Source organism: Sturnira hondurensis, unplaced genomic scaffold (assembly GCF_014824575.4).
Source record: "Sturnira hondurensis isolate 20B ecotype Veracruz unplaced genomic scaffold, ASM1482457v3 Scaffold0002638, whole genome shotgun sequence".
NCBI classification, from domain to species: Eukaryota; Metazoa; Chordata; class Mammalia; order Chiroptera; family Phyllostomidae; genus Sturnira; species Sturnira hondurensis.
The window spans coordinates 257,648-283,954 of NW_028075269.1; the positions used below are offsets into that span (position 1 = coordinate 257,648).

The 26,307-nt window shown below is 40.5% G+C and overlaps 1 protein-coding gene across 1 annotated transcript; it reads right to left on the reverse strand.

The window, feature by feature from the left end:
* Positions 1 to 333: 333 nt before the first annotated feature.
* Positions 334 to 21,232, reverse strand: SPTY2D1 (SPT2 chromatin protein domain containing 1). Its single transcript, XM_037040362.1, has 6 exons — positions 20,954 to 21,232; positions 9,590 to 9,704; positions 7,322 to 8,824; positions 5,667 to 5,832; positions 4,452 to 4,529; positions 334 to 3,499 (listed from the first exon to the last, which is right to left on the reverse strand). Exons 1-6 carry the CDS (start codon positions 21,011 to 21,013, stop codon positions 3,406 to 3,408), a joined length of 2,016 nt encoding a protein of 671 aa, XP_036896257.1. The 5' UTR covers positions 21,014 to 21,232; the 3' UTR covers positions 334 to 3,405.
* Between the last annotated feature and the right edge of the window lie 5,075 nt (positions 21,233 to 26,307).

Genomic DNA, 26,307 nt, shown 5'->3' on the forward strand with positions numbered 1-26,307 from the left:
TCGGCCATCTCAGGCTCTTTTTATTACAGGGGATCAGAGCCTGCTTTTCTTGATAAGAAGTTTATACCCAGTCTTCTTCCCTCCAGTTCAGAGTATATCTCCAAACAGTCTCCTAACCCGGATGTCATCTGTAAGTTGGTGGGGAGACAGGTATCCGTGATAGGAACTGAGCAGACGCGAATGCCTACAGGCAAATGAACAGAGGCAAGTGTGTAAGGGGCAAACCCCATCTCTGAAGTGTGATGAGTCTGCTGGGGATTCTAGCTGGAAAAGTGTTCAGGGCGATGACATAAGGAATATAGGTTTTGGTCAATAAGTGCAAACCAGGGAAAGTATCAATAAAATATTTTTAATGCCTACAATTTCTTCATACATAAATTGTAAAACTTTCACCTATATTTGCAAAAGTAGATTCTCTTGCAGGTCAACAGCACCAGATTAACAAGCTAAACTATAAATGTTTCTAAACTTGATTCGTCCATTACATAAAAATGATGGATTTAATAGCTCCAAAGAAATCTATATCCAATTCTTAATTATTCACTAAACACCTGAATATTTATCTCATCACGTACACGCACAAAATAAATAGTAGTTTGATATATTCAGCACATTGAAAATAAACCAACCAGTCTCTCTTCATAGATTTATTCTCTTTCCAAACATGTTTTGGTCTCCTGCTACATCTCGGAAATGTACTAATAGCTGCTTTGAAGTTACAAAATACAAAAACGGTCAATTATTTCTTGGAGAAAATCTTGGGGATTACATTTAAAACATAAAATTTTGAGTTCCCATAGACTTTCTTTTTTGTTAACAGTCTTTGAACCTTTTCATGGCACACAGGTAAGGCTGCCTGTGACATGTGGTACCCTGGCCTCCAGATGGACGAAACAGCATTTGTAGCTTAGAGAAAATACTAAGAAAAGTTCTGAAAGTAGCCTTACAAGAAAGTGCCCCTTGCTTTGTCATAGCAACATTAAAAGCAAGTGGGACTGTGCAATCCGAGGCATATGAGTTTTATGAAAACTCTTTTCCTTTCACATCATCTGTTAGAGCACCACGCCCATGATCGTGTAACATTATTACAATTATGAAATAACATTACTACATTCGTGAACTAGCATTACCCAATAAAAGGCACATCTTCAAATATTGACTTAGGAAAATCTGAAAATGAACAGTAGAGGGTACATTAAAAATCATGCAATTAATTTGTAAACCTTGATAAAATAACAGCCTATTCCAGTTTCTTGAAAGGTTTATGAGCTTTTTGTACGAGTGGTCAGGAATTGAAGAACAAAATGGAAGACCACATTTGGAAACAAGGCCAAAACTAACCTGACTCAATTTTTTTAAAAATGAGCTACAGAGGTGCCTTTTCCTTAATGTTGATGTTAAATAATAGCAAAACTAACATCTACATTAGAGAAGGAATGCGCTCAGAAGTAACAGACACAGGACACAGCCTGACTCCTTACTAAGTTCTGCCACTTCTCCAGCACAATGGTGCCTTTCTGTACAAATGGCTGCTCAATATCACTGAGTAAAGTGCTAGTTAATTTAAGCCACCAAAAGTCTTTCATCTGCAACAAGTACTTGATTGTAATTGCCAATATCAGAGAGTTTAGAATATTGAAAAAAAATATATCCAAGAACAAAAACTTCTGAAGTGGAGGGAAAAAACCACGTTAAGTGACAGCAAAGGAAATGCTGTTCCCAACCCGGTTTATCCCACGGAACCCCATACTAAACCCTTTCACCAACTTCACTGAAGGCGTCTGAGATGGGTGAGAGGCCGTTAATAGGGTTTTCTGCCACCAGTGTAACAGTCTGTGTGGAACATTAGAAAGGGTGTTCTTCCTAGGGATGACGACACCTTTCATTGGATTCAACTTCAAAATTAAACCCATGCACTTTCAGAGTTTGAAAGTCAATTCAAAATGGGTCAGAATTTTAAGGGACTGGGTCCCATGGCTGACCCATGAAGGAAGGCAGGTGATGGTCATCTGTAGTGCTCAAACTTGGAGAATAAGGATTCTTTTTGTAGAACAACTTCTCTTTCTTAATCTTCACCACCCAGTGGCTTAAATAGCCACAATATTGTAGAGCTGTTCTATTAGCTTATGTCCCACTGTTCCCAACCCTCCACATTTAGAATCATGGACAAATGCTCTCCATTATCATCTCATTTTCTGTTGCTGACTTTCCTTAAGACTTGGCTTCTCTCCAGCCAGAACCTAAGTCAGCCTGAGTGGAACTGCTTGGATTTGAGGCTTAAGAGATAGCAAGTCTATAGCTAGGACTTGAAGAAAGGTGGAACACAGCCCAGTATAAGGAACACCTTTTCCACCTGGGGGGCAAAAAATCTCTTCACAGTGCATAGTTTGAAATAAAAGTGCAATATGAGCAAAAAGAGAAAGGGGTGTTCTTGACACACATGAATTTAGTTTTTGGTTTTTGCCATTAATTGCTAAGGAATTTTAAGATAAAAATGCAAAGTCATTAACATTAAGGGATACAAGGGCACCTTGGATTGCAAAGTAGCTTTACAGTGGGGGATGGGGAGTAGGGCAGCCTCACATGTCACTTGCTTATTTTTTTAAACTATTACTTTTCCAACTCTAATTTTTGAGTAAAATATTTTCTTCAATATAAAAATGAATTTTTAGATAAAAATCAGAAATGACATTGTCTATTTTATAATAAATCTGAAAGGAAAGCTTGAAAAAGAACATTCTTATACTAAATGGCATAACTTGTATTTTAACTTGAGAATTTTTAAATTGCCTAATCACCTAAATTAGCAAATAGGAATGCTCAGCATCCAATCTATGAATACAGAATACAATATAATTTATTCTACTTTTTACTTCAAAGTCACAGATGACTTCCATCTGATCATTATAAAGCCTATTCTACATTTTCAAGTTCTCAATCCAAACGCAAAGATTAGGACAGGTCACTTTATTGCTGGCAACATTCGTGGAAGGGCCAGGTTCCTTATAAAAAGAAAGTAAGTTTGGGAGCCGGCCATTGCCCCACCCACGCATCAGCAGAATTATGGAAGTCAGAAGCAATCTTTTTTCCTTTCTCACCTAGCAAAGGAACGGGGAAGATCGGCTGACTGTCGAGTAGCCCCACACTAGAGTGCATAGCTCATCAGGGTCAAGGCCGGCACCTGCCTCGTAAGAGTACTCACTGGGCAGGTTGTCATCTGCATTACAGATTTCGCCCTGGAAAGTATTTGAAAATACTTCATGCTCGAAATATACAGTATGCATTCCTTCTCCTTAGGACCCAAGTATAAATCTAAAATGATAAAGGGGCTTCTTCAGTCAGAAGGCAGGACTTCCTTGCAGCAGAGTGTCTCCAGAATTTCACAAAAATAAATAAAAGCAGCAGCTAATGCCTTTTCAGCTTCTTGCCCTTTCGGCATTTCATTTCTTCTTCCTCACGTTTCATCTCCTCCAAGTCCTCTTGCATACCTAGTCTCAAACTGTCCAAAAGAAAAAGAAAGGTCTTTGTCAATACACACAAAATTACTACTTTCTTTAAAAAGCAAGAATGAAATTTTGACTGAAAGCTTAGATAGACTGTATTACGCACTCAAAATGCCTCAAGGCTTTACCACTGAAAACAGATCAGCAGAAATATTTTTCCCAGGAACCACTGCCATTGACTCAAATTACAGTGGGGAAAAAGACCTCAGGTGCAAGCTCAACAGAAAATACCTTAATATTCCCAAAAGTAACAGAATAGAAATGATCTCAATAGCTTTTAAAAATAAAGAACAAGAAACGTTTATACAAAAATAACATTCTGTGCCTGTGCCTTCCCAACACTTAAGTTTGATACCTAGTTACAGGAGAGGGAGGAGGAGAGGGAGAAAAAGGTTTAGTATTCTGGGTTGAGACTAAGGCAAAAGTATTTTACCAAGTTACAAATTATTTCACTTGTTACCGCTACCTAAGAAATTATCATTAGTTTGCTATCAGGTAGCCAGACGGGAATCGGAGGGCATCTAGTCTCTCATCCAGGCCCGGAGGCCAGCAGTGGCCCGGGGAGCAGGACTGAGACGTGTCTGATGTGGAAAGGGAATCAGGTCGGAGAACAAAAACAGGAACAGGCTGTGGCGGGACCAGAGGCAGCCTCCAGCAGTTCCTGTGGGCCTACGTGGATGAGGCTCCGCACAGAGCATTGTCTACATTGTCTTAATCCTCACAGTCCGTCTGTCAGTAAAAGCAGTATGTTCTCATTTTACAAATAAGAAAACAAGATTTAGAAAGGCTAAGGAATCTGTCTAAAGCCCCACAGCAAATGAGGAGGACTGGAATTCAGAATTGTGTGGCCCAAAGCCCCTGCTCCCAATGGTACAAACGAAGCAGCAAACAGGAAGGAGAGGTAGGTCATGTCTACACACGGGATAAAAATGTGATGTTTGTGCCTACCTCCTTGCTTCTTCCTTCTGCTGCTCTTTCCAACTACTCTCCATGTAACGTAAGGCATAATCACTTTCATCTTTGTATCTGGAAAGAGGAAATCAAAACTTTTAAAAACAAAAATTCAATTTTTTAAAGGAACTAAATCATTATTTTAAAAATCATCTTTATAACTAAATCAAACACATTTAGGAGTACTCCTCCTTGCTTGGCCAGGAGTAGAGTGGGCAGAAGATGAGTAGAAGTGCATTTCTGAGACATTAAATGAGCCCTTTTACCCCCCAATTCCTGAATCCAATGCTGAGGAAGGTTCCAACAACCCAGGCATGTACCCTGACTGGGAATCGAACCCGTGACCTTTTGGTTTGCAGGATGCCCAACCCACTGGGCCACACCAGTCAGGGCTAGATTAGATTTTTAGATCTAATTTTTAATCCAGTTCTTTCTTCTACTAAATGTCTTTAAAAAACCAACAAACTCCCCCACAAACAAAAACAAACCATAGGGTTGCCGTCATACTCCTTTTCCGTGGCTTTGAAGGAGGTAGCAATTGTTGACCGACAGACACTATGACAAAGCCTTTCCGTTCCACAGAAACACTGCCTCCTTTAATCCTTCCAAATGCCATTTCAGATGAAATAATTTACTCCAGTTTACCTAGCTAGCAAGTGGTAGAACCTTCATTCAAACCACGATCTATCTTTAAATACTTCTCAAACTTTAATGTATGTATCACCAGGGAACCTAATAAAGCTGATTTGATTTGGATTCAGGAGCGCCAATGTGAGGCCTGAGAACGTGCATTTCTAACAAGCTCCCAGATAACATTAATGCTATTGGTCCCAGACTGCTGTCCAGGGACCACACTTAAGTGCAAGGTTTGTTACACCAAAGAAAAGCAGCTGTCAGAGCAGACCAGCTTTCAACATAGCTCTGTGGACGGTTTTTTTATTTCAAAGCCAATCTATTTCTACCACACCACACTGCTTCACTCATATTAGCTATATATCTTACAAAGACAACTGTTTGAAAAGGGATAATTTTTGGCTGTCATGCAAGGAACTACACAAATAATTCTGAGTTACATAATTCTCAGATATTAAGTGCCAAAGAAGTAAATCTAAATCATGCAAAGATTCCTAACTAAGAATTGTATTCAATGCCTTTCCTCTTAGCATGAGTTATTAAAAATAAAAAGTATATCTAAATCTTCTTTAGCCTTACTTTTTTCGGTCATAGCCAAAGATTTCTCGAATGTGCTTGGATATTTCTTCCTGAGATTCTCCTTCATCTTCGATAAAGTCTTCCATTTCAGAGTCATAGTCATCTTCCTCCTCTTCATAGTCTCGCTGCCTTTTGTAACCAGTAGGGTAGGGACGTCTTTGAGGACCTAAGAATAGAAAAGCCATTATTTATAAGAGCATTAAAACTTAAAATAGCCCCTCCCCAAAAAAAACCCTAAAATAGTCCCAAAAGAGTTCTACATAAACTGAGATTTTGAGAACTCATTAAGATGGTGTTCTCAAAAACCAGAGGCGGCGGGCTAGTGCATGGCAGGGAGCCGTGCCGACCCCATCCCTGCTGCTTCACGATACCCATGAGGAACAGAACATCCCAGGACTTACTGAGAAGTATCTGTTACATTTTCTAGCTTAGTAAAATTCTCCTGGATTTAAAAGACTGGCAACTTTTTAAAAAAACCAAATAGCATAGGATCATTAACTTTTAATTTCACAAAGATACCAAAGGTACTATTATCACCATAATTTCATTAAATTTTTAAACAGTCCAATAAAGTAGGAGAGATTCTAAGAATTATGGATTATTTAAACTGAGTAAAGTCTGACTTTAGGAAAAACTCACTACATATCCTTATTTTTGTCATTTTTCCAAAAGACAGATTAAAAAGTTTTGCAATAATCAGTAGGCCAGCATCTGGGAACAGCTGCTGTCTAGTCCTCGATTACAGACACTACTGTTCTGCTATAACTTTAATCTGCAGGCTTGTCTCATTAGCTCAGGGCTCCTTTCTCAGCTTTGGCAGCACTGACACTTCAGGCCTGACATCGTTGTTAGGAGGAGGCTGTCCTGTGCACTCTAGGATAACAGCAGCATCCCTGCCTTCCGTCTAGTAGATTCCAGTAGCATCCCTGCCCCCAGACACACCAAATGTTCACTGGGGATCAAAATCATCCTTGGTTGAGATCCAATATTCTAGCCCAATTCGGAAGTTAAAAGCATGGATGAAAATCTTTTTTTTTTTTTTTTGTATTCTCCGTGGCGCCTAACAAGCACTTTAACAAATAATCACTACCATGGAGAAACTATGACCTAGCAGCCAGGAGGTGCCACCAATGATCCTGTACTTTGGGACAGGAGATTCCTAAAGGCTAGTAGCTAGGGCCTTAATGTTGCTCACTATAAGGAGCAGAAACACAAGGGTGGTCTTAAACCTGACACATACTGGGTACTAAACATCTGATGAATAAGTAATGTACCAAAAGGCTTCAAGCTTACAAATACACTCCAATACTTGAAGACTGGTCTCTTTAGTCTCATGAAAAGGTGAATCCATTCACTGAACCATATGAGGCACATATACTGTCTTTGTCTTACAAAAATCACAAAGCTGTGTTTATCACACTTGGAGATATTACAGGGATAAACACCGAGGGCGCTAAAGAAGTCTTTCTAAAGACTTTTCCAAGTCATGATCACTACAAGAATTCTCAGGCACAAGACAGACAAAACATCAGGATTCTAGCAGCATAAAACATTAAAGGGTACGTAGAGGGATTACAGTGTCTCTGGTGTATAAAAAAGTGTTTTCCAATTTCCTAGTGGCAAATAAATACTCTCAGGGCGAGGGGCAATTTTACCTTGGGCAGATCTGTAGCCAGACAAGGAAGGCTTCATTCCATTCATCTGTCCATTGCTGGGCCGGCTAATGATATTCTTGGAAGAAATTGTTTCTGAGACAACAGTGCACCTGGGCTTCAAGGGGGGTCCTGAGCTACTACTAACTATTCGCCCAGGTCCCAAGTTGCTCACTGGTCTTCCAGGGCCTGAACTACCAACAGTCCGTCCAGCTGGAACCGAGCCACTTATTGAATGCCCAGGGCCACTGACTGACCGCCTGGTGGGCACTGAGCCACTCACTGGTCGTCGGAGGTCATGTGGAGTATTCATAGGCCACCCAGGACCACCAGAGCTGACTACAGATCTCCCAGAGGTACCTGGCCCACTGATGGGTCGTCTAGGGCAGCTTGTAGCACTGACAGTCCGTCCAGAAAGATTTAAGTCACTGGCTGGCCTCTTGGTCCCAATGATGGATCGCTCAGGTACTGAGCTGGAGCTGTTATTCTGGCGCCTAGGCACGGAGCCAGAACTAACTATAGGCCGAGCAGTCCCTATGCTGGGCCGCCCAGAGGCTGAGCTGGAGCTGCTGCCTGGCTGCCTACTGCCTGGACTCTTAGCCTTATTATGTGGGGTGACCATGGGCCCAGGCCTGGAATGGCTAGGATGCGGAGGAGATTTTTTGGCTTTGTGCTCAGTAGCAGATTTCTGAGTCCCTTTAGCAGAAGTCTTTGGGACACTTGGTGAATAAGTGTTTGAGTGGATCTTTCCAGCCCCATTGAAAACGGGTCTGTCATGGCCTACACGAAGCGGGGGTTGGGAGCAACTGCCGGATCCCACTTTGGTCCTCTCTCTTGGCATGGATTTGGATGAAGACACACCCAAGTGTTTCTCATCAGCAGTGCTGGGTCTGGATTTTTTCCCAGCGTGAGGAAGGGGAGCACCTTTGGAAGAAGGACGTTTGTCCCCAGAAACTTTGCTAAGTTTTGTGCCCACACTTTCTTTCTGAGAGGGTGCCTTTTTGGTTGGAGGTAGTCTTGCATCTGCCTCAGGTTTCTTCTTCTTATGCTTTCGTTCAAGAAATTCTCGCTCCCTAAGTTCTTGTGCAGTCATAGGCCGCTCTTCTGTTTTCTTCACTACCTTGATTTCAACTGGTTCGTACTGCTTTTTCTCAGCCAGCTTCAGTAGATCAGTGAAGTTCATGAGTGGTGGGGCACTTTTAAGGGGGACCTTTGGTTTGCTTTCAACTTTGGGAGGTTCTTGCTCTTCCTCAGACTCCTGCTCTGATGCTGCTTGATTGTATTCTAAGAATTCATCCTCTTCTTCCATCTCGTACTCTTGGTCTGTTCCCTGACTAGTGTGGCCTTCCATTGCCTGTCTCTTCTTTGACTTTTCCTCACTAGGAATCCCGTTGTAACCATGGAAATTATCCTTTGTCCTCTTGGCCATAGCTCTTGCTTTCTTGTCATGTTTTAGCTCAATTCGCTTTTTCACTAGTTGTTCTTTTCTTCTTTTCTCCTCTAAGGCTAAAGGGGACAAAAAAAGAACACATTTCAAGATCTCAAGATAGCAGCTTGTTCATCTGAAATCAGCAGGTGGCCAAAACATAAGCAACACTTAGTTTGAAACAATACAGTCTGAGGACATCTAGGAATCAAATGAGGAAGTCACTTGAACAAGTATCAACTGAGTCATCTTAACATAATAAGTGGGTCACATATGGGTTTTTCTATATGACTAAGCAAGTGAGAGACTTGGCTTTTAGCTTTAAATATAGAAAACAGTTCATACCGAATAAATATACCAAGTTAAGGGAACATTAGTACCCACTTAGCAGTTGTTATAATGACGCAATGAATACTTAAACCTGAGTCAGTTTCCTTTTCATCTTCATGAAGTGAAATTACTTCTTGAGTTTACTGGTTTTCAAAAATTGCCTCTATTTCAATCTTTTAGATAGCACTTTCAATAATAATTTTAAATTAAAATACAAAATAGGTTAGAAACAGATTCAGAACCAAGGTCAAGGAACAGAGTTCTTATTGGGGTTACTATGGCCAATTAGAAGATAGGGTCACTATTCCCAAAAAGCTTTTATTTAAGAGGAAATAAGAGATAACATCCATGCAAATGATCGACATAACACAGGTGATTTATGCAGTTGACTCACACACATATGCAGCAAACCCATTATCCTGTTGCATTATTATAAGCATCCACCACCGGCTGGTACAAGGTAGCTGTGAAGGTGGAAGGCTTTAAAACTAAGAGCAAGGCAATAGATAACATACCTTTTCGTCTGAGCTCCTCTTCCTTTCTTCTGAGAAAAGCTTGCACAGCTGCTGATTGAACACCCTTAACTTTTGGGTCTTTTTTGGGAGGACCCACTGCCAAACTATACCTTTTCTAAAAAAAGAAACAAAAAACAACAGTAAAAGTTACCAATAATTTAACTTCAAACAATATATTGTCTATCAGTATATAGCACTTTGCCAGGCAATAGAGAGGGCTAAGTGTTGACTGAAAAAACTAATCTGAATAATTGAGATTATATAACCCACATTAAAGCTTAGCCATAAAATTTCAGATTAAATATGATTACGAAAGGCTATTTTTATGTAAAGAGCTTCTCTGTTACTACCCAAATGATGCATAAATGAAAAATTCAGAGAAACATTATTTTTAGGCTATTATCCCAAAAAGGTACCTGGACTGGGGGGTTAAAAAAAAAATCAATCACCACTTAGAACAGACTTTAAAAATTCTGGTGTAAAAGTCAGCCTTCACCCTGATTGGTGTAACTCAGCAGGATGGGTGTTGTCCCACTGATCAAAATGTCACTGGTTCAATTCCCCATCAGGGCACAGGCCTGGTTTGGAGGCCAGGTTGAGGGCTTGCGAGAGGCAACCAATCAATGTTTCTCTCCCTCGCTTTTTCCTTCCCTTCTCCTCTGGCTAAAAAATAAATAAAATCTTAAACAAACAAACAAAAGAGCAGCCTTCTTCTCTAAGCATTTCAAAGTCCAATATTTCAAACTAGCAGTAAAAATTATTCCTCACAGCTATGTTCTTTCCTGAGCACCCTACTCCAGCTGATTTTTTACTCATGGCTACACAGGTTATTCTGCTTACAACATGGAACACTGAGATTTTACTCTGACCACCCAGAAAGTACTAACATCCTGGCACAGACAGAATTTCTCGGGGCTTCACTTTTAATGTAACCACATTGGGAAATGACTAACACTAGAATACTGTTCATTTGAACTATGAAAAGACAAACATTTCCATTTTGTAAGTAATTATCATTAAAGAAGTATGATAATAGAGATAATAACAGACTGAGATGACTCATCTCCAGGATCATCCCACATTAAATTTATGGGCCAGGAATAAAGATTTTTAAAGTGCCCTCCCTCTTTTGTCTTATTAGAGAGAATAACATTTTTATCCATTTAACCTACTGCTGTACTAGTTAAAAAAAGAAACACTACCCTCTGAAAAAAAATTCAGCTACTCAGGAACCAAAAAGGGATTCCCAAAGTGTATACGAAATTCTTGGTGGAAAGCCAAAGGATCCATGCTTACCGTATGGCTGCCAAATACAAGACATCTTGAAACAGGCTGGAAGTTCCAGCTAAGTCAGTCTACCAATGAAGCAGCCAGCCAAGGAAGCACACCCTAATCAACCTGCAAATCCTTCGTGATGACAATGCTAAGGACTGACACATCCCTGACAAAGAGAAATCCCAAGAGACATCCAGAGTTCTTTCCTAGTCCTCTTGGCTGAGTCTTCATGAGATTCCTTTTTTAAAGAAATCCCTACCTTTGTAAATAGTTGTAGACCTTTCCTGTACTAGATTGGGGCCCAACACTTAGAGGAGAAAAGAAGAGGTAAAAGAAGACTGAGAAGGAGCACTCTGCTTACCAACTAGGTATATACCATTGTCCTGGTTTACAGGAACCTCAAACATAGACAAGAAGGTCACTGTTTCATAATGGAAGGACCACCATGAGTAGGAATCAAGTTGCATAAGGACATACATGGATTTGTAAGCAGAGGTGCATACACTCACTCCACCAGAAGAAGAAGGGTAGATTTTTCTTGCTGAGACTTAAGACTTTCCTGTCCCTGCCAACTGTACAGTCCATAGATTCATCTGCCAAATCAAAGCATGTTTCCCACAGAAAAATACCAATTAACACATCTGTGTTAATTAAAATAGGATTGGTTTGTTATTTACATATTAAGCAGTAAGTACTTCCTAATTTGATTTCAGGACAGACACCTTTCTTCTTACCCTGGGACTTTAAGAGATAGCTAATGGGATTATGACTAGAAGAAAAGCTACTCTTTGCTGAATAAAGGCAAATGAAGGGAAAACAATGTCAGTGGGTGCAACTTAACACTGTTTACCAAGCTTCGGTCATTCACATTCTACTTTCATGATTCTTTCCTTTCTGGTATACCACCTGTATCGTTATTTATTAATTTTAAGAAAATTCGTAGACCTGCCCTGCTGGGTTTGGCTCAGCTGGTTGAGTGTTGTCCTGCAAAGCAAAGGGTCTCAGACTGGATTCCAGGATGGGGCACATGCCTGGGCTGCAAGTTCTGTCTGGGTCAGGTGCATGCAAGAGGCAGCCAATCAATGTTGCTCTCTCACATTAATGTTTCTCTTCTTTTTCTCCCTCCCTTTCCCTCTCTAAAAATAAATAAAATCTTTTTAAAAAGGAAGAAAATCTGTAGACCTAACACCATGACTTACTATTACAGCTTTACCTCCAGTAATAATATCTATGAAATTACCAGCTTAGACGGCTAGTTATATTTTTCTAAATCCTACCAAAATATGTAACTATTTTTAAAAACTATTAGAGTAAAAAGTATTGGTGCATCACCTAAAATCATGGTAGAGCCAGGGCTACATGCACTGCACACGAGGAAACAAACTAAGAACATAAATACAGGAAAGGCAGAGCACAAGGAAGAAACAGAAACTCAGATTTACTCAGAAAGGAATTCCTGCCCTGGTTACAGCGTCTTGGGTTCCACTATGCCAAGTTGCAGGCTCAATCTCTGGTCAGGGCACATTACACCAACCAACCAATGAATGCATAAATAAATAGAACAACAAATTGATGTTTCTCTCCCTCCCTCTCCTCCCTTTCCCTCTTTCTAAAATCAATAAATTTAAAAAATTCCAAAACCTAGCACAAAACTGACCATCACAGCCATGTTGCGTATAATTTCACTTTTTTCTTTTAAAGTTTTTATTAGAGGAAAAAAAACCACACTTTTTATAAGTTAATAGAAAAGTCAGCACTGACTACAGAATAAAATTATTTCCCACCACTTCAATTTACACACATCATTGCCATTTTTTAAGTTCTACGATTTTCTTTCACTCCAGAAGAGTTAAAATGATACCCTTGTTGAAACATTTAATGGTTACAGAAACTAATTATCTCTTAATTTTAATTAAGAGAAATATAATTTATCAGTTCAAAGATGTTAGGAACCAGCTTACAGAGCATTCTCCAAAAGGTATTCTCTTGGCCTTTGAAGGTGTCTATTTTCAAACTTAATAATACAGTCAAGTAAAAATTAATGTAGATTTTCAAAATAAAAAATCATATACTTTTATATAATCACTTCTACTTATTTATTCATGGCCTATGCATTTCACCTTATGTAATGCCACCCTAGGTATGTGATTTCATTTACATGAAATACCCAGAATTGGTAAACTCACAGAGACAGAAAGTGTATTAGTGGCTGCCAGGGTTAACAGGAGAGGGGGATGGGTGGGAAGTGATTGCTGAAAGGTAAGAGATTATTTTTGAGGATGATGAAAATGTTCTGGAACCAGATACTGGTGATGGTTGCAGAACTGTGAATATACTAAAAACCATGGGCAGGTTTTATGGTATGTGAATTATGATGGGGGACCCTCCCCAAAAAACAGTTATCTTCTGGAGGGCAGGCCCCATGTAGTACAGGCTTCCCCTGCTAGGTGAGTGTTCTAGAACCCACCTGTATCAGTGCACCAGCTGGTGGTGGTGCGACAGGCTGTGTTTGGCTTCAGTGAATTTTTTTTTAAATTTTTATTTATTTATTTATTTATTTATTTATTTATTTATTTATATTTAGAGGGGAAGGAGAGAGGGAGAGAAACATCAATGTATGGTTGCCTTTCGTGCATCCCCTGCTGGTAGTTGGCCTGCAAGGAACCGGCCTGCAACCCAGGCATGTGCCCTGACTGGGTATCGAACCGCGATCCTCTGGTTCTCAGGCCCGCGCTCAATCCACTGAGCTACGCCAGCCAGGGCTTTTAAGATTCTTTCAACACATTTGCCCATTTCATGATGGGTGATTTACAAGTGCACCTGCTCACATCTCACTGAGTGTTCAGCACTTTTTGACCAAAAATGGCATGACCCCTGTGTCCCACCCTTGCCTGAGCGACTTTTTTCGTCTTCCTGGATGAAAAAAGTCCTCAAAGGGAAATGTTTTGCTGATGTGGAAGAGGTGAAACAAAAAAACGGCAGAAGCACCAAAAGGCATCAAAATCGATGAGTTCAAGGACTGTTCTGAGCAGTGGGAAAAAGTCTTGATAGGTGTATTACATCAAATGGAGAGCACTTTGAAACTGAAGTTTAAACATGTGAGAATAAATACACAATTTTTTATAAATAAATTCCAGGTTTATTTGGGTCCCCCCTCGTACATCTCAATGAAAATGTCGCAGAAAGCCTCAGGCTGGGATTGCATTATATTCTATTTAAAAAGCAGAAGAACCATTTGGCACTTTCCCCTGCATCAGATGGTCACATTTAGCTCTTGCAGCAGCACATCACGATGCACCCACCAACTCTGAATCTGATTCAAGGCACCAGGCTGCTTCATTGTTTGAGCTTCATGAAAAGCAGCTGGACAAGAGTTTCTTTCATTTTATTATACTGTAAGCCAACTCAGTCATTCTGCTGGACTCCAATGAATGATCCACAACAGTAAAGCTTATGCCATTTAAATACAGTATCAGAGATTTTGCCAAGATTTGTAATTCTAAAGCCAACAGACCTAGAAGACATTAAGCAGTTTTAAAACATGTGTTCCTTGTGTTGAGACTACACTGCCAGAGTCATACTAAGAAAATTAGGGGACTGGGGGGAGATGGAGGAGGTTTAGGAGGGATAAATGGTGATGGAAAGAGTCCTGACTTGGGGTGGTGAGCACACAATACAATGTACAGATGATGTGTTATAGAACTATGCACCCGAAACCTGTATAATTTTGTGAACCAGTTTCACTTAATAAATTCAATAAAAAGGAAATTTAGAAAAAAAAGAAGCTTTTTCTTTTGGAGCTTTCAGTCTGGAAATATGTGTTCACCAAATACGTTATGTTGGAATCAATAGTCAATCCCTTCTTGCAAGCTGTTCTTCACTCAAGAGTAACATATTGTTATAATTGTAGAAGATATAAATTTCCCAATGGTTTTACATACATTAGAGATCTATTGTTGGTTAGAATTAGGAGTTAAGAATATTCAAAGAATATATTCCTAATTTGAATAGCCACACAATTCCTACAATCTCAAAACATCATAGGGAATGAATGCAGGCCTAGAAAACCAATGGTTTGCACCATGCATGTTCAGCTGGGTAGCTAAGAGGGTGAAAAATAAAACAATCAGAAAGTATGCTATTCAAGATTGCTATTGCATTAAATGTATAATTTAGTATCACTGTGTTTATAATATATCTGATAATAGAATATCAGATAGGTACTTCAGAGCCTCTAGTCCAACCTGTATATTAGAAATGTTCCAGGTAGGACAACCATGCACTTCTGGTTTATAGCAGACAGCCGTGAATTTGAATTTAGGTCTGATGTGGGTCCAAGAGTGTTACCACTACAACATGCCTCACTTGTAATTTAATTCCAACAATTACATCTCTACCTCTAACTTCAATCTTTTCTTTCTTAAGTATTTGTTTTTAATGTTAAAGACCTTCATTTGTGATTTTTAGAGAGGGGAAAGGGGGAAAAGAAAGGGAGAGAAACATCGACTGGGTGCCTCTTGCACGCCCCCAACCTGGGATGTACCCTGATAGGAATAGAACCCACTAACTTTAGGTTTGCAGCACAATGCCCAATCTACTGAGCCACACCCAGCAGGGCTCTGACCTCAGTCTTAAAGGCCCATCCCTAATTTCAACCTACCTCTCGGACAGTGCCCTTACCTCAAACAGATCCACCACTGGATCTTCCTTTACCCTCAGGCCCTTTCTGCTAACCATGCAAGCACTACCCCTAATAGGCTGGAAATTTCTCTACCAGTTTCAAATGCTGTGTAAATCTCCTATCAGACTTTACTATATACTGGTAGAGTACAGTATACACTGAGAAGTGTCATAAATAAAACTAACTGAGTTACTGCTTAAAGACTATATTAGCCTGGGGTTGGGGACAGGGAGCTGGGCGGGTTCAGTGGTTCAGGCTGTACAGATGACAACCTTCCTTTCCACCCTGTATCTAATATATTCTCCTCATTCAACAAAGGCTCAAGATTAACAACAAGAACTCTGGAGCCAGTCTGCCATGTCACTCACTCATTAACTGTGTGGTTCTGGACAAGTTTCTCCATCTCTCTGGGCCTCAGTTTCCTCATCTGTAAAATAACTTTTCTTATAGGGTTATAATAGTGACTAAATTAATATGTATATAACGTGCTTAGATCAGTGCCTGGCACAGAGTAAGCACTATAAATATTCATTGCTTTTGCCATTATTATTCAGAAAGATTATCTAGGTAATGATGAGGAAGGAAATAACAATGCCTGTGGGGGCAGTGGTTTCTCCAAGACCCTTTCCCTAAAATACTGGTTGGGAAATACTGCTCCATGCTAGAAATCCAAAGCTGCACCAGGCACTGGGTGAATCATGGGCAGATCCAAGAGTGGAGAGCAATCCAGTTATAAATGATTGTGCTGGGTTGGCCAAAAAGTCCGTTTAGTTTTTTCCATAAAATAAAAGACACATTTTTCATTTTCCCCAATAATTTCATTGATTTGGATATCCTGAGTATGTTGGGTATTCCCCACTATTGCAGGGGTGTCAAACTCATTTTCACCAGGGGCCACATCAGCCTCGCAGTTACCCTTAAAGGGCCAAAATAATTTTAGGACTGTAGAAATATAACTACTCCCTTAACTGTTAAGGATTTGAAATTCTATCTGGCCCTTTGAAGGCAACTGAGAGGCTGATGTGGCCCCCAGTGAAAATGAGTGTGACACCCCTGTGCTATTATTGGCTTCTAGTGAGCAGAGGCTAGGGTTGCTGCTAAACATCTTTCAATGCTTAAGACAGCCCCACAGCAAAGAATTATTTGGCCAATATGCCAATAGTACCAAGAAACTTTGCGAACCACTTCTGACATATTCCATCAGTCATAGCACCTCCTCCATATACAAATCTTTGCTTTTCAGTTGTGTTTTTACCTTTCTTGAAATAATAAAGCATAATACACCGAAAATGTTGGGTATCTTCTTCCATCTTCAATATTAAAATAGCTACACAAAAAAATCACCAATTTTGATAATTATTTCATGCACACTGATATGACACTGATTGTTGCAATACAATCCAACAAAATTGTTTCAAATGAAATTAAGACAACTAAGCACTACTAGAGCCATTGTATGGGGAAAACGGAATGAACTTTTTGGCTAACCCAACAGATCAAGGGTTACAAAGTCACTCCCTGCACAAACATTTTTGTTGGCCCATACTGTTTTTTTTTTTAAGATTTTATTTATTTATCTTTAGAGGGGAAGGTAAGGAGAGAAGGAGAGAAACATCAATGTATGGTTGCCTCTCGTGCATCCCATGCTGGGAACTGGCCTGCAACCCAGGCATGTGCCCTGATTGGGAATCGAACTTTGATCCTTTGGTCGCAGGCCTGCGCTCAATCCACTGAGCTACACCAGCCAGGGCCATACTGTTCTTTAAAGGGAAATATAACTATTGTAGTAAATGGTAGGCTTCTTTGGAATACGTGGAGCTTTGGCACCTATCATTTTATATCCAGACCACTTCAAGAATTTACAATATCCATCTGTTTCCTGAAGACATCTGTAACTGCCATCCCAGTTAAAGTTCCTGGGCTCCATTTTCAGTACCTGTATTTTTCTCCGTAAGGAGCCACAGCCCCCAATATCTTTATAATATCTGGTACCACAGAAAGGCTTCCCCTTTTGGTTTGAGGTTCACATCAGAGCTATGGTATCTTGTTTGGGATGATTTTCACAGTCTCACTGTGATAAAGACCATGCACTACAAGCCATTAATTATAGCTACTTGAAACCTAGAAGAATCCATATTCTAAGCTATTCTATCAAAATAAGACAACTGCTTTGTTTTTCCTAGAGGAAGTCAGGGACAAAAAATGTCTTTTCTCCTTTAAATATAAACAGAGTTAATGACAATGCCTGGTTACATCACCTTGACCAGCTGTTATTCTGTACTCAGTTTTCCACTGGGAACATAGCATGCCTAATATGTCTAGGCATGATGCAATCCTTTTTATGTTTTAATGAAAACATTATAAAAATAACTAATTCTTTTAAAAAGAAACAACAGAAAAAAGAAAGATGTTCCATTAGGGAAATGTTCATTGCTTCTCAAGCCAGATTCAACAGACATCTCTTGAAAATAAAAATAAAGCCCTGCAAAGAGGTCAAAGTGGCTGTACAGGTGTTTTAGATTTTAGCCTCCCTTAAATTTTACTCTAATCATCAACAGCAGTATCTTTCTGCAGTGAAGGTCTGACATAGGAACCATGAGGACTAATTCGGAACATCAGGTCTGATAGGAGTCAAGTGGAAGGTGGGGGAGAAGATGGCTAAAAAGAAAAAAGGAACTATGCACCAGAGAGGGATGGTGCTATGGCTGCAAACTGTAGTTCTCAGAATACCAATTAATCAGTAAAGTTAATGTCAAGCAGGGTGTATGTGGCTTGAAATAATGTTTCTTGATTTGGATGGTGGTTTACGAGGATACTTGTTTAATAAGAATCTCTATTACTCTGTACCATGTGTTATCGTTTTTAAAAAAGGAAACAGGGCCTGGGAGACTTTTTAGGTGTATGAACTAGGCTTTATTTCTTTAAAAATATGAAAATGGCAAAATATTAATGTATGTTATATATGAGGTGTAGGCATATAGGTATGTGTTAACATTCTGTTTTACAATGGTCCAAAAATTTAAAAATACATTATTTTGTAAGAATGTTATCTCTTTCTCTAGTCGACTTTAAAGGAAAAAGAATCCTGCAGAAAGAAAACATTTACCTGGGCCTTATTATTATACACTGTTTGTACAGATGGTGTGCTCTAAAGGCTAGACTTTGAGCTGATGAAGAATATAACTTAGAATAGTTAGATGAATCAGGTTGATGCAAGATCATGGGTTAAAAATTTTTTTAAAGATATTTTCTACAGTAAAGTCCGCATTTTTTATATATATTTTTATTTATTTTTCTTTAGAGGGGGAGGGACGGAGAGAAGAAGAGAAACATCAATGTATGGTTGCTTCTTGTGCATCCCCTGCTGGGAACTGGCCCCTGCGGGGAACTGGCCTGCAACCCAGGCATGTGCCCTGACTGGGAATCGAACCACGATCGTCATGGGTTAAATTTAACTAAAGTCTTGCTCTATTCCTGAACAGTTTCTTTTGTGATACATCACATGTAATAGGTGATAATGTGATATCACCTCTACCTTCATGTGATATAAAATGATAAGGATTATAATGCTGCTAACTAAATCAACATCTAGGCTTACTAACTTTTTGAGGCAGATAAAAAAGCATGCTTTTGGCCCTGACTGGTGTAGCTCAGTGGACTGAGCACGGGCCTGCGAACCAGAGGATCGCAGTTCAATTCCCAGTCAGGGCACATACCTGCGTTGCAGGCCAGTTCCCAGCAGGGGACACATGATACATTGTGTGTTCTCGGCAGAGGCAACCATACATTGATATTTCTCTCCCTCTCTCCTTCCCTTCCCCTCTAAAGATAAATAAATAAAAATATTTTTTAAAAAGCATGCTTTCATAACATATGCCTGTATTTCATCTATTAAATTTTGAATGACCTCACCAATTTACCTGTTTTTCCCCTTCTGCCTCCAGTCTTTGATAGATCAATAGATAATGTGTATATTCTGAAATATACACAATATATTTTGAAATCTGCTTCTGCTCTAGGAATATCGGCTTTCCTTCCAGCAGCTATTGGTTTTTAGAGTAAGGAATTACTAACTCTTCAATTCTTCCACAGAACATTCTTGGGCATCAAAGTTAGTATCATCATCTATTTTTGACCTCCACTGAAATTCGGGAATCTAGAATTAAATATGGACCTAATTCAAAGGTCCAATATTACCAGATTCAATACCGACTTGTCTAGGAAATTTACAGATGCAGAAAGTAATTCTGTTGTTCAGGGTGTCAAAGGCTTAAAGCCCAGAACTTCAACCTGCATAGCATATGACTCATGGCTGAAGGGAATGATTAAGAGTACTTGGGATGGAGATGGCTAGACAGATAATAAACTGATAGACATCAGTTTTATTTACCAATCATTTTACTATCTACGGATCAATGTTTTCAAAAGGGTAAAAGAATAAGCCAGCATCAGACCAGTACAGAAGAGAAAAAAAATTGCAATACACAAAATTCTAAGAAATGCAGACCACAGTGAGAGCGCAATAAATTCCAGCTGATTTGACTCTAACAGAGAGCTGTACGTGTTTGTTCTACATCTCACTGCTCAAACCGCAGGTATCACAAAGCAATTTTTCGGTTTACAGCTGTCCTGTGGGTACCGTCTGAGAACCCAGAAATGACTGGTTTATGCAAAACTGCTACAACCCCACAAACCTGGTACTCTCCACCTCTTCGATGATTACCGAATTGGCAAACATTACTTGAGCAAATGGAACCTGTATTTCAAACAAAGACAAAGCTGAAAGGCCACAAGTAAACGGAAGCTAAAACTAATTCACCCATGCTATTAGCCAAGCACTTCGTGGAATCAGCTCAATTTCTCTTCCCAACACAAAAGGTGGTCCTTAGGAGAGAATTTAACCACCCCGTTTGTGAAGTGGGTGGAGCCACAAATCTGGAGAACTTGTTCGGGAAATCACTAAATGTTTGATGCGAAAATCGGCGGAAAACCAGCCAAAAGTATAATCAGGCCAAGTCTCTAAAATCCCTGATCTCCCAACATACATGTTTCCTCCCAACCTTTGGGCAGAAGTTTATACCGAAGCCAGAAACTACTAGCGCTAGATTCCACTGTGTGCCAGGCACGACTCCACTCATCAGCTCTCGCCCAACTCTAAAACAACCAAACCGCAAAGTCCTTGCTGCAGGGGTAACTGAGCTAGCAAAACCCACTCGCTGGAAGGCTCTGCCTCGTCGCCAGCCCATCTTCACCCCGAGTTTCCAGAAGTCCGTGCCCAGGAAAAGTAAATGCAGGTCTTTCCCCCTTTCGGAGCCGAGAGGCGGATGCCTTTAAGTTCCACCCGACGGATACACATTCCGAACTTGAAGATTAGGACCTTCTACAGGGGCGTCCCTGCGGTTACTTACCGGTACGTTGTTGACTCCTTGTGCTTTAGAAGCTATCATGAGAATTTCCCTGAAATCCATGTTGACCGAATCCCGCAGGCAGGGCCAGGCTCTCGGAGCGGAGGGAAAGAGCGCCCTTCCCGGGCCGCCAGCTGCAGCCAAATAAACTGGCTGGCCAACCCCTTTCCCACTCCGCCCCGACACGACCACTTCCGGCGCCTTCCAATGCCGTCTAACCGCCCCTCTCCTCAGGGAGCCTAGATTCTTTCAGGTCTGTCGCTTACACTCGCGAATCCCTGGCGTAACTTCCTCTTTTAGGCTGGAGACACGTAGAAACGTGATACGTGGCTGATGACATCACCCCAGGGGGCGGGACTAAGTCCTTCACCAACGAAGGAGACGCGGCCTAGTAAAATATGGGGTGTGGCTATGTCAGAGGGTTCGTTCCCTAGCGGCCCTGGCGGGTAACCTTACAGTCTTGGTGCCTCCGGCGAGCTCTGTGTAGGCAAAGTGGGGGCGTGGTGGTTACCTACCAGGCCTGGGTTCGCTGGGTGTCACGGGTGGATGCTCAGGTCTGAAACGACGGCGCCCGAACAGCAGAACCGACAGGTCTCGAGCAGGGGGATTTCAGTAACTGGTTTCTTGGCGCTCCCAAAGCTGCGCAGGCGCACAGGATACCAACTTGTCCTGTCTTGGATACACATTATTCATAACGTCCTGGCACATGGTGTGCGCTCACTTCCTACAAAGATACACACATTCCAGGTTTGGCGGCACCTGCTTACCGCTTTTGCCCCATTTGGGGCAAATAAACTCCACGTAGGGCAGTGTTTTGCTCAGTGGTTACAGACCGAACCCGGCCGTAATTGGCACACTGATAAAACATACTTGTGTGCCCATATTCATATTCACTGGGAGTTCAGGCCTGTTGGGGGAAGCTGGTCAAGACAGGCAGGTTTCTGTGGACTGCTTATCTCTTCCACCCACCACTCTCTTGGATTTTGATTTTAAGGGGGAAGTTTGCTTTTTGTTTCCCTTGAGTTGGTAGTACTAACAATAACCACGAGAGCTCCAGTGCCTCACCGTAAACATAGGGCAAAGCGCTTTTCATCAAGTGAGGACTGTGCAGTCCTCACAACAACTTTGTGAATGTGCGTAAGTAATGCCATACACACAAAGAAACAGGAAGCTTTGTGTTCGTGAACTTGCTCAGAGCCAAACAGCTAGCAAAGGTCTAGGATCCCAGGGATACTGGTTCTGAAGGCCTTGCCCTAATTTGATTCACATGTTTCTTGTTGCCTTGCTCTCACTGCAGACACACACTTGAAAGGGGAAAAAAAAGTTATCTGAGCTCTGTAAGGTTATTTCAACTCAGTCAAGTACACTATTAGGTGGACTGGGGGATGGCAGTGGGAACAAGCCAGAACTGATTGTAAACGGACTGCAGGGATCTTTCCAGTGTGATGGAAATACTCCACAACTACATTGCAGTGATGATTGTGCTATAAATTTACTAAAAGTCACTGTAAACTTAAAACAGGAGAGTTTTACAGTAAATTGTACCTAAATAAAACTGTTAAAAACATTAGACAAACTTCTTGGTCTTACTCTTCCAACTGAAGTTTAATGCTGAGCTGTAGCCCTCACTACCATTTCTACATTTAAAGCTGCCAAAGCAACAGGCCAAGATTCAGTTTGTTCAAGGGCAGAACTGGAATTCTCAACTTTTCCGTTCCCTCCGGGGAATCCAGCACAGCATAGCATACAGGTCACCAATGCCTTTCATATACATGCCCACCCGCTTTAGGTAGTTCACAGATGCAGGAGACCAACTCTACTAATATTTCACTGGCGATTGTGAGTTACATGGAAACCTGGGTGCAAAATATTGAAAAAACCTAGCAGATCTCAGGTTCCTCATCTGTAAAAAATTAAAACTAAGATTCTTGTGTTTCCTTACAGCGGTTTGCTATTACTCAATGGGTAGAGTCATCCTTCAATGGCTTCCCATTGTTCTTAAAATAAAGACCACAATCTTAATCCTAACCATGACCTTTATGACTTCTGTGGTTTTCTCTGGCCCATTTCCTTAACATCATCGCCTGAATTCTTACATCCCCTTATGTGCCAAGCTCTCTTCCACTCCACAGCCTTCCCATATACTCCCCTCTACCTTGTATGCTCCCTATTATCTTTGCTGAGCCAGCTTCAACTCATTCTTCTGAATTTCATAAGCTGTTGGTGGGTGGTTGTCTAGGTTCAAGCATGAGCTCCACTGGGTCCTAGGTATTGTATAATTGGGCAAGTGCTCAACCTCTCCCTGCACCTCGGTTTAATATATAAGATTAAAATAGCAATGATACAGTTGATGTAAAATAATGCATGTAAGCACTATAGATTAGTACCTAACTGTTAGGGCCTGAGTTGTATGGCCTTAAAATTCATATATTGAAGTCCTAACCACCTGGACTTCAATAGTTCAGGTAGGGTGTGACAAGTTTGGAGATAAGGTCTTTAAAAAGATAATTAAGTTAAGATGAGGTCATTAGAGTGGCTCCTAATCCAATTAGGGTATCCTTAAAGGAGGACATAAGAACAAAAGCAAGAGCAAAGACCATGTGAAGACAGAAAAGGGATACCTACAAACCAAGGAGAAAGACCTCAGAAAAAAACAACTCTGCCACCATCTCGATTTTATACTTCTAGTCTCTGCCTGTGAGAAAATAAATTTCTGTTATTTAAGTGACCCAGTCTGTGGTGCTTTGTTATGGCAGCATATACAGGCATATAGTGAATACTCAATGAAAATCAGGTATTATTTCTCAAGGAAGCTCTCTCTGAACTAGCTTAGGTCTGTTTTTGTAGAAAGCAGTATATACAGTCCCCAGTATATTTTCCTTTACAGAGCTTTTCACAGATACACTAGCTAACATACAAGGGGGAACCCCCCCAAAACTTGAATTATCTTCTGGAGGGTGGGCCCCTTCTAATACAGGCTTCCCCCACTGGTTAATGTTCTAGGAATCCATCTGTATCAGTGCACTAGCTGGCGCTGTTGTAAGAGGCGGCGTTTGGTTTCAGTGAAATTTTTTTTGAAGACTCAATGCATTTGCCCATTTCAGGATGGGTGATTTTAAGAGCACACCTGCCCACACTGCGCTGAGTGTTTAACGGTTTTGGACCAAAACCAGCATGACCCCCATGCTCCACACTCCCTATTCACCCAATCTCACCCCAAGCAATTTTTTTTGTTTGTTTCTCAAGATGAAAAAAGTCCTCAAAGGGAAACATTTTGCTAATGTGGAAAAGGTGATACAAAACAAATTGAAGAACCAAAAGGCATCAAAATCAAAGAGTTCAAAAACTGTTTTAAGCAGAAAAAAAAATGTCTTGGTAGGTGTACTGCATCGAATGGAGAGTCCTTTGAAGGTGACTAAAGTTTAACATGTGAGAATAAATGCACAATTCTTAATAAATAAATTCCATTTTTGGGTCCTCCCTCCTATATTGAGCCCTTACTATATACTAAGTACTTCATGGATCATCTGATTTAATCATGAGTGCTATAGGAAAGCACTTGTTACTATTTTATAGATAAAAAACTGAGGCCTGAAGCGATGAGATAACTGGGCTGATAGTGGACAGCCAGTCAATGGGAGAACCAAGACAATCTTGAAGATATTAGCCACCAGGCTAACTTGCCTCTTTATATTTCAATTAACCATTTGAACTGGTATAAATGGTTATAAAATTATAGATAATTTTATGACCATGAAATTATAGATAATTTAAGAGAGTTTGGACCGGGTGGTTACTCAAAATCACCAGGAACAAGTGCTAAAGAAGGAAATGAGGTAAGGAATGAGGGAAAAGGAGACGTTTTCCTGTAACCATCTGAGAGAAAATTTACATCACTGAATTCATCAAATACTTTCTGAGAAACTACGCACAGCCCTACGTACAATACAAAGAAAGGAAGGACCCAGCCTTTGCCTGGGCAAGGCTTTCATTCTTGTACGAACACAAATAACAATGATGTAAGACAGAAAGTATTACCTGTACCAGGGGATAAAACGTATTGGGGGAATGGTTGCCAGATTTAGCAAATAAGACGTCCAGTTAAATTTTAATTTCAGATAAACAAAAACACTAAAAATAATTAGCCGTTTACTTAAACTTCAGATTTCACAGCTGTCCTATATTTTATCTGTCAATCCTAAAAGTGATGGAATTCGGGTTAGAACATGAACAAAGGCAGAGAGGCTGGAAAGCATGTAAATGGGTTCAGAGAACAGGTAGTGGCTGTGTTTAGAGTAAAATAATGTCAAAAATAAGAATAGGAAATAAGGTCAGAAAAGTAGGCAAAGCCTTGTTGTAGGGTCCAGCCAGGGCAGGAGGGAGGGAGGGAGAGGACCCAGTAAAAGACCTGAGAGTTAGGAGGCGAACCAGAGGAGTACAGGGTCACATTCCAGGAGGCAATAGAGAATTGCCAAGAAGGAGGGGACAGCTTCATAGATCTAGGCTTCAAATGTCAATTGCTTCAAGGAGGTTCAGTAGCAATAAGAGGTCACTGAATTCAGCAATTGAGTTTGTTATATGAAAATTAAAACCACAATAATATCACCCATCAGATGGGCAAAGTTAAGAAAGTTGGAAAATAACCATTGTTGGTGAGGGTCAGAGAAATAAGACTCTGTGGTAGGAATGCATTATCACTTTAACAAAAGCAACTTGACAAAATAATAAATGGACATAATAAAGGCTAATGCTGTGTGTTTCTTGCATGCCAGCTACTCTGAGCAGTGTGTGTATTAACTCACTGAATTTTCACAGCAAACCCATGAGGGATGGAGAAACTGTGGCCTGGAGAGATCAGGGACTTGTCCAGGTTCACCCAGCGAATAAGGGGCCAAGCCAGCACTTGGCTCCAGGCCGTGCTCTGTTGCTATGTACTGACTTTATCAGTTCAAGTCTAAAGTTCAACTCCTCTGACATGGAAATTCTCTTTCTAGGAATATGTTCTACTAGAGTATTCCGCATGCATGAAAAGACAATTAAACAAAGTTAGTTACCGTGGCATGATTTGAAAAACGATCTGAATGTCCATTAGTAGGAGACGAAGGAAATACACTTTGGTACAGCCCTAGAGTAGAAAACAATGCAAAGAATGAGGCAGAGCTACATGCATGATATGGAATAATCTCTGAAGTACATTAAATGAAAAAAAAGCAAGACACAGAACAATGTGTGCTCCTAATGGGGTAAAAAAAAGTGAGCACGGATGTACATACATACATATATGCTCATATATATAAGGTTATCTCTGAAAGGATGGGCGCCAAGATGATCCAGGAGAGAGTTGCCTCTGTGGAGGA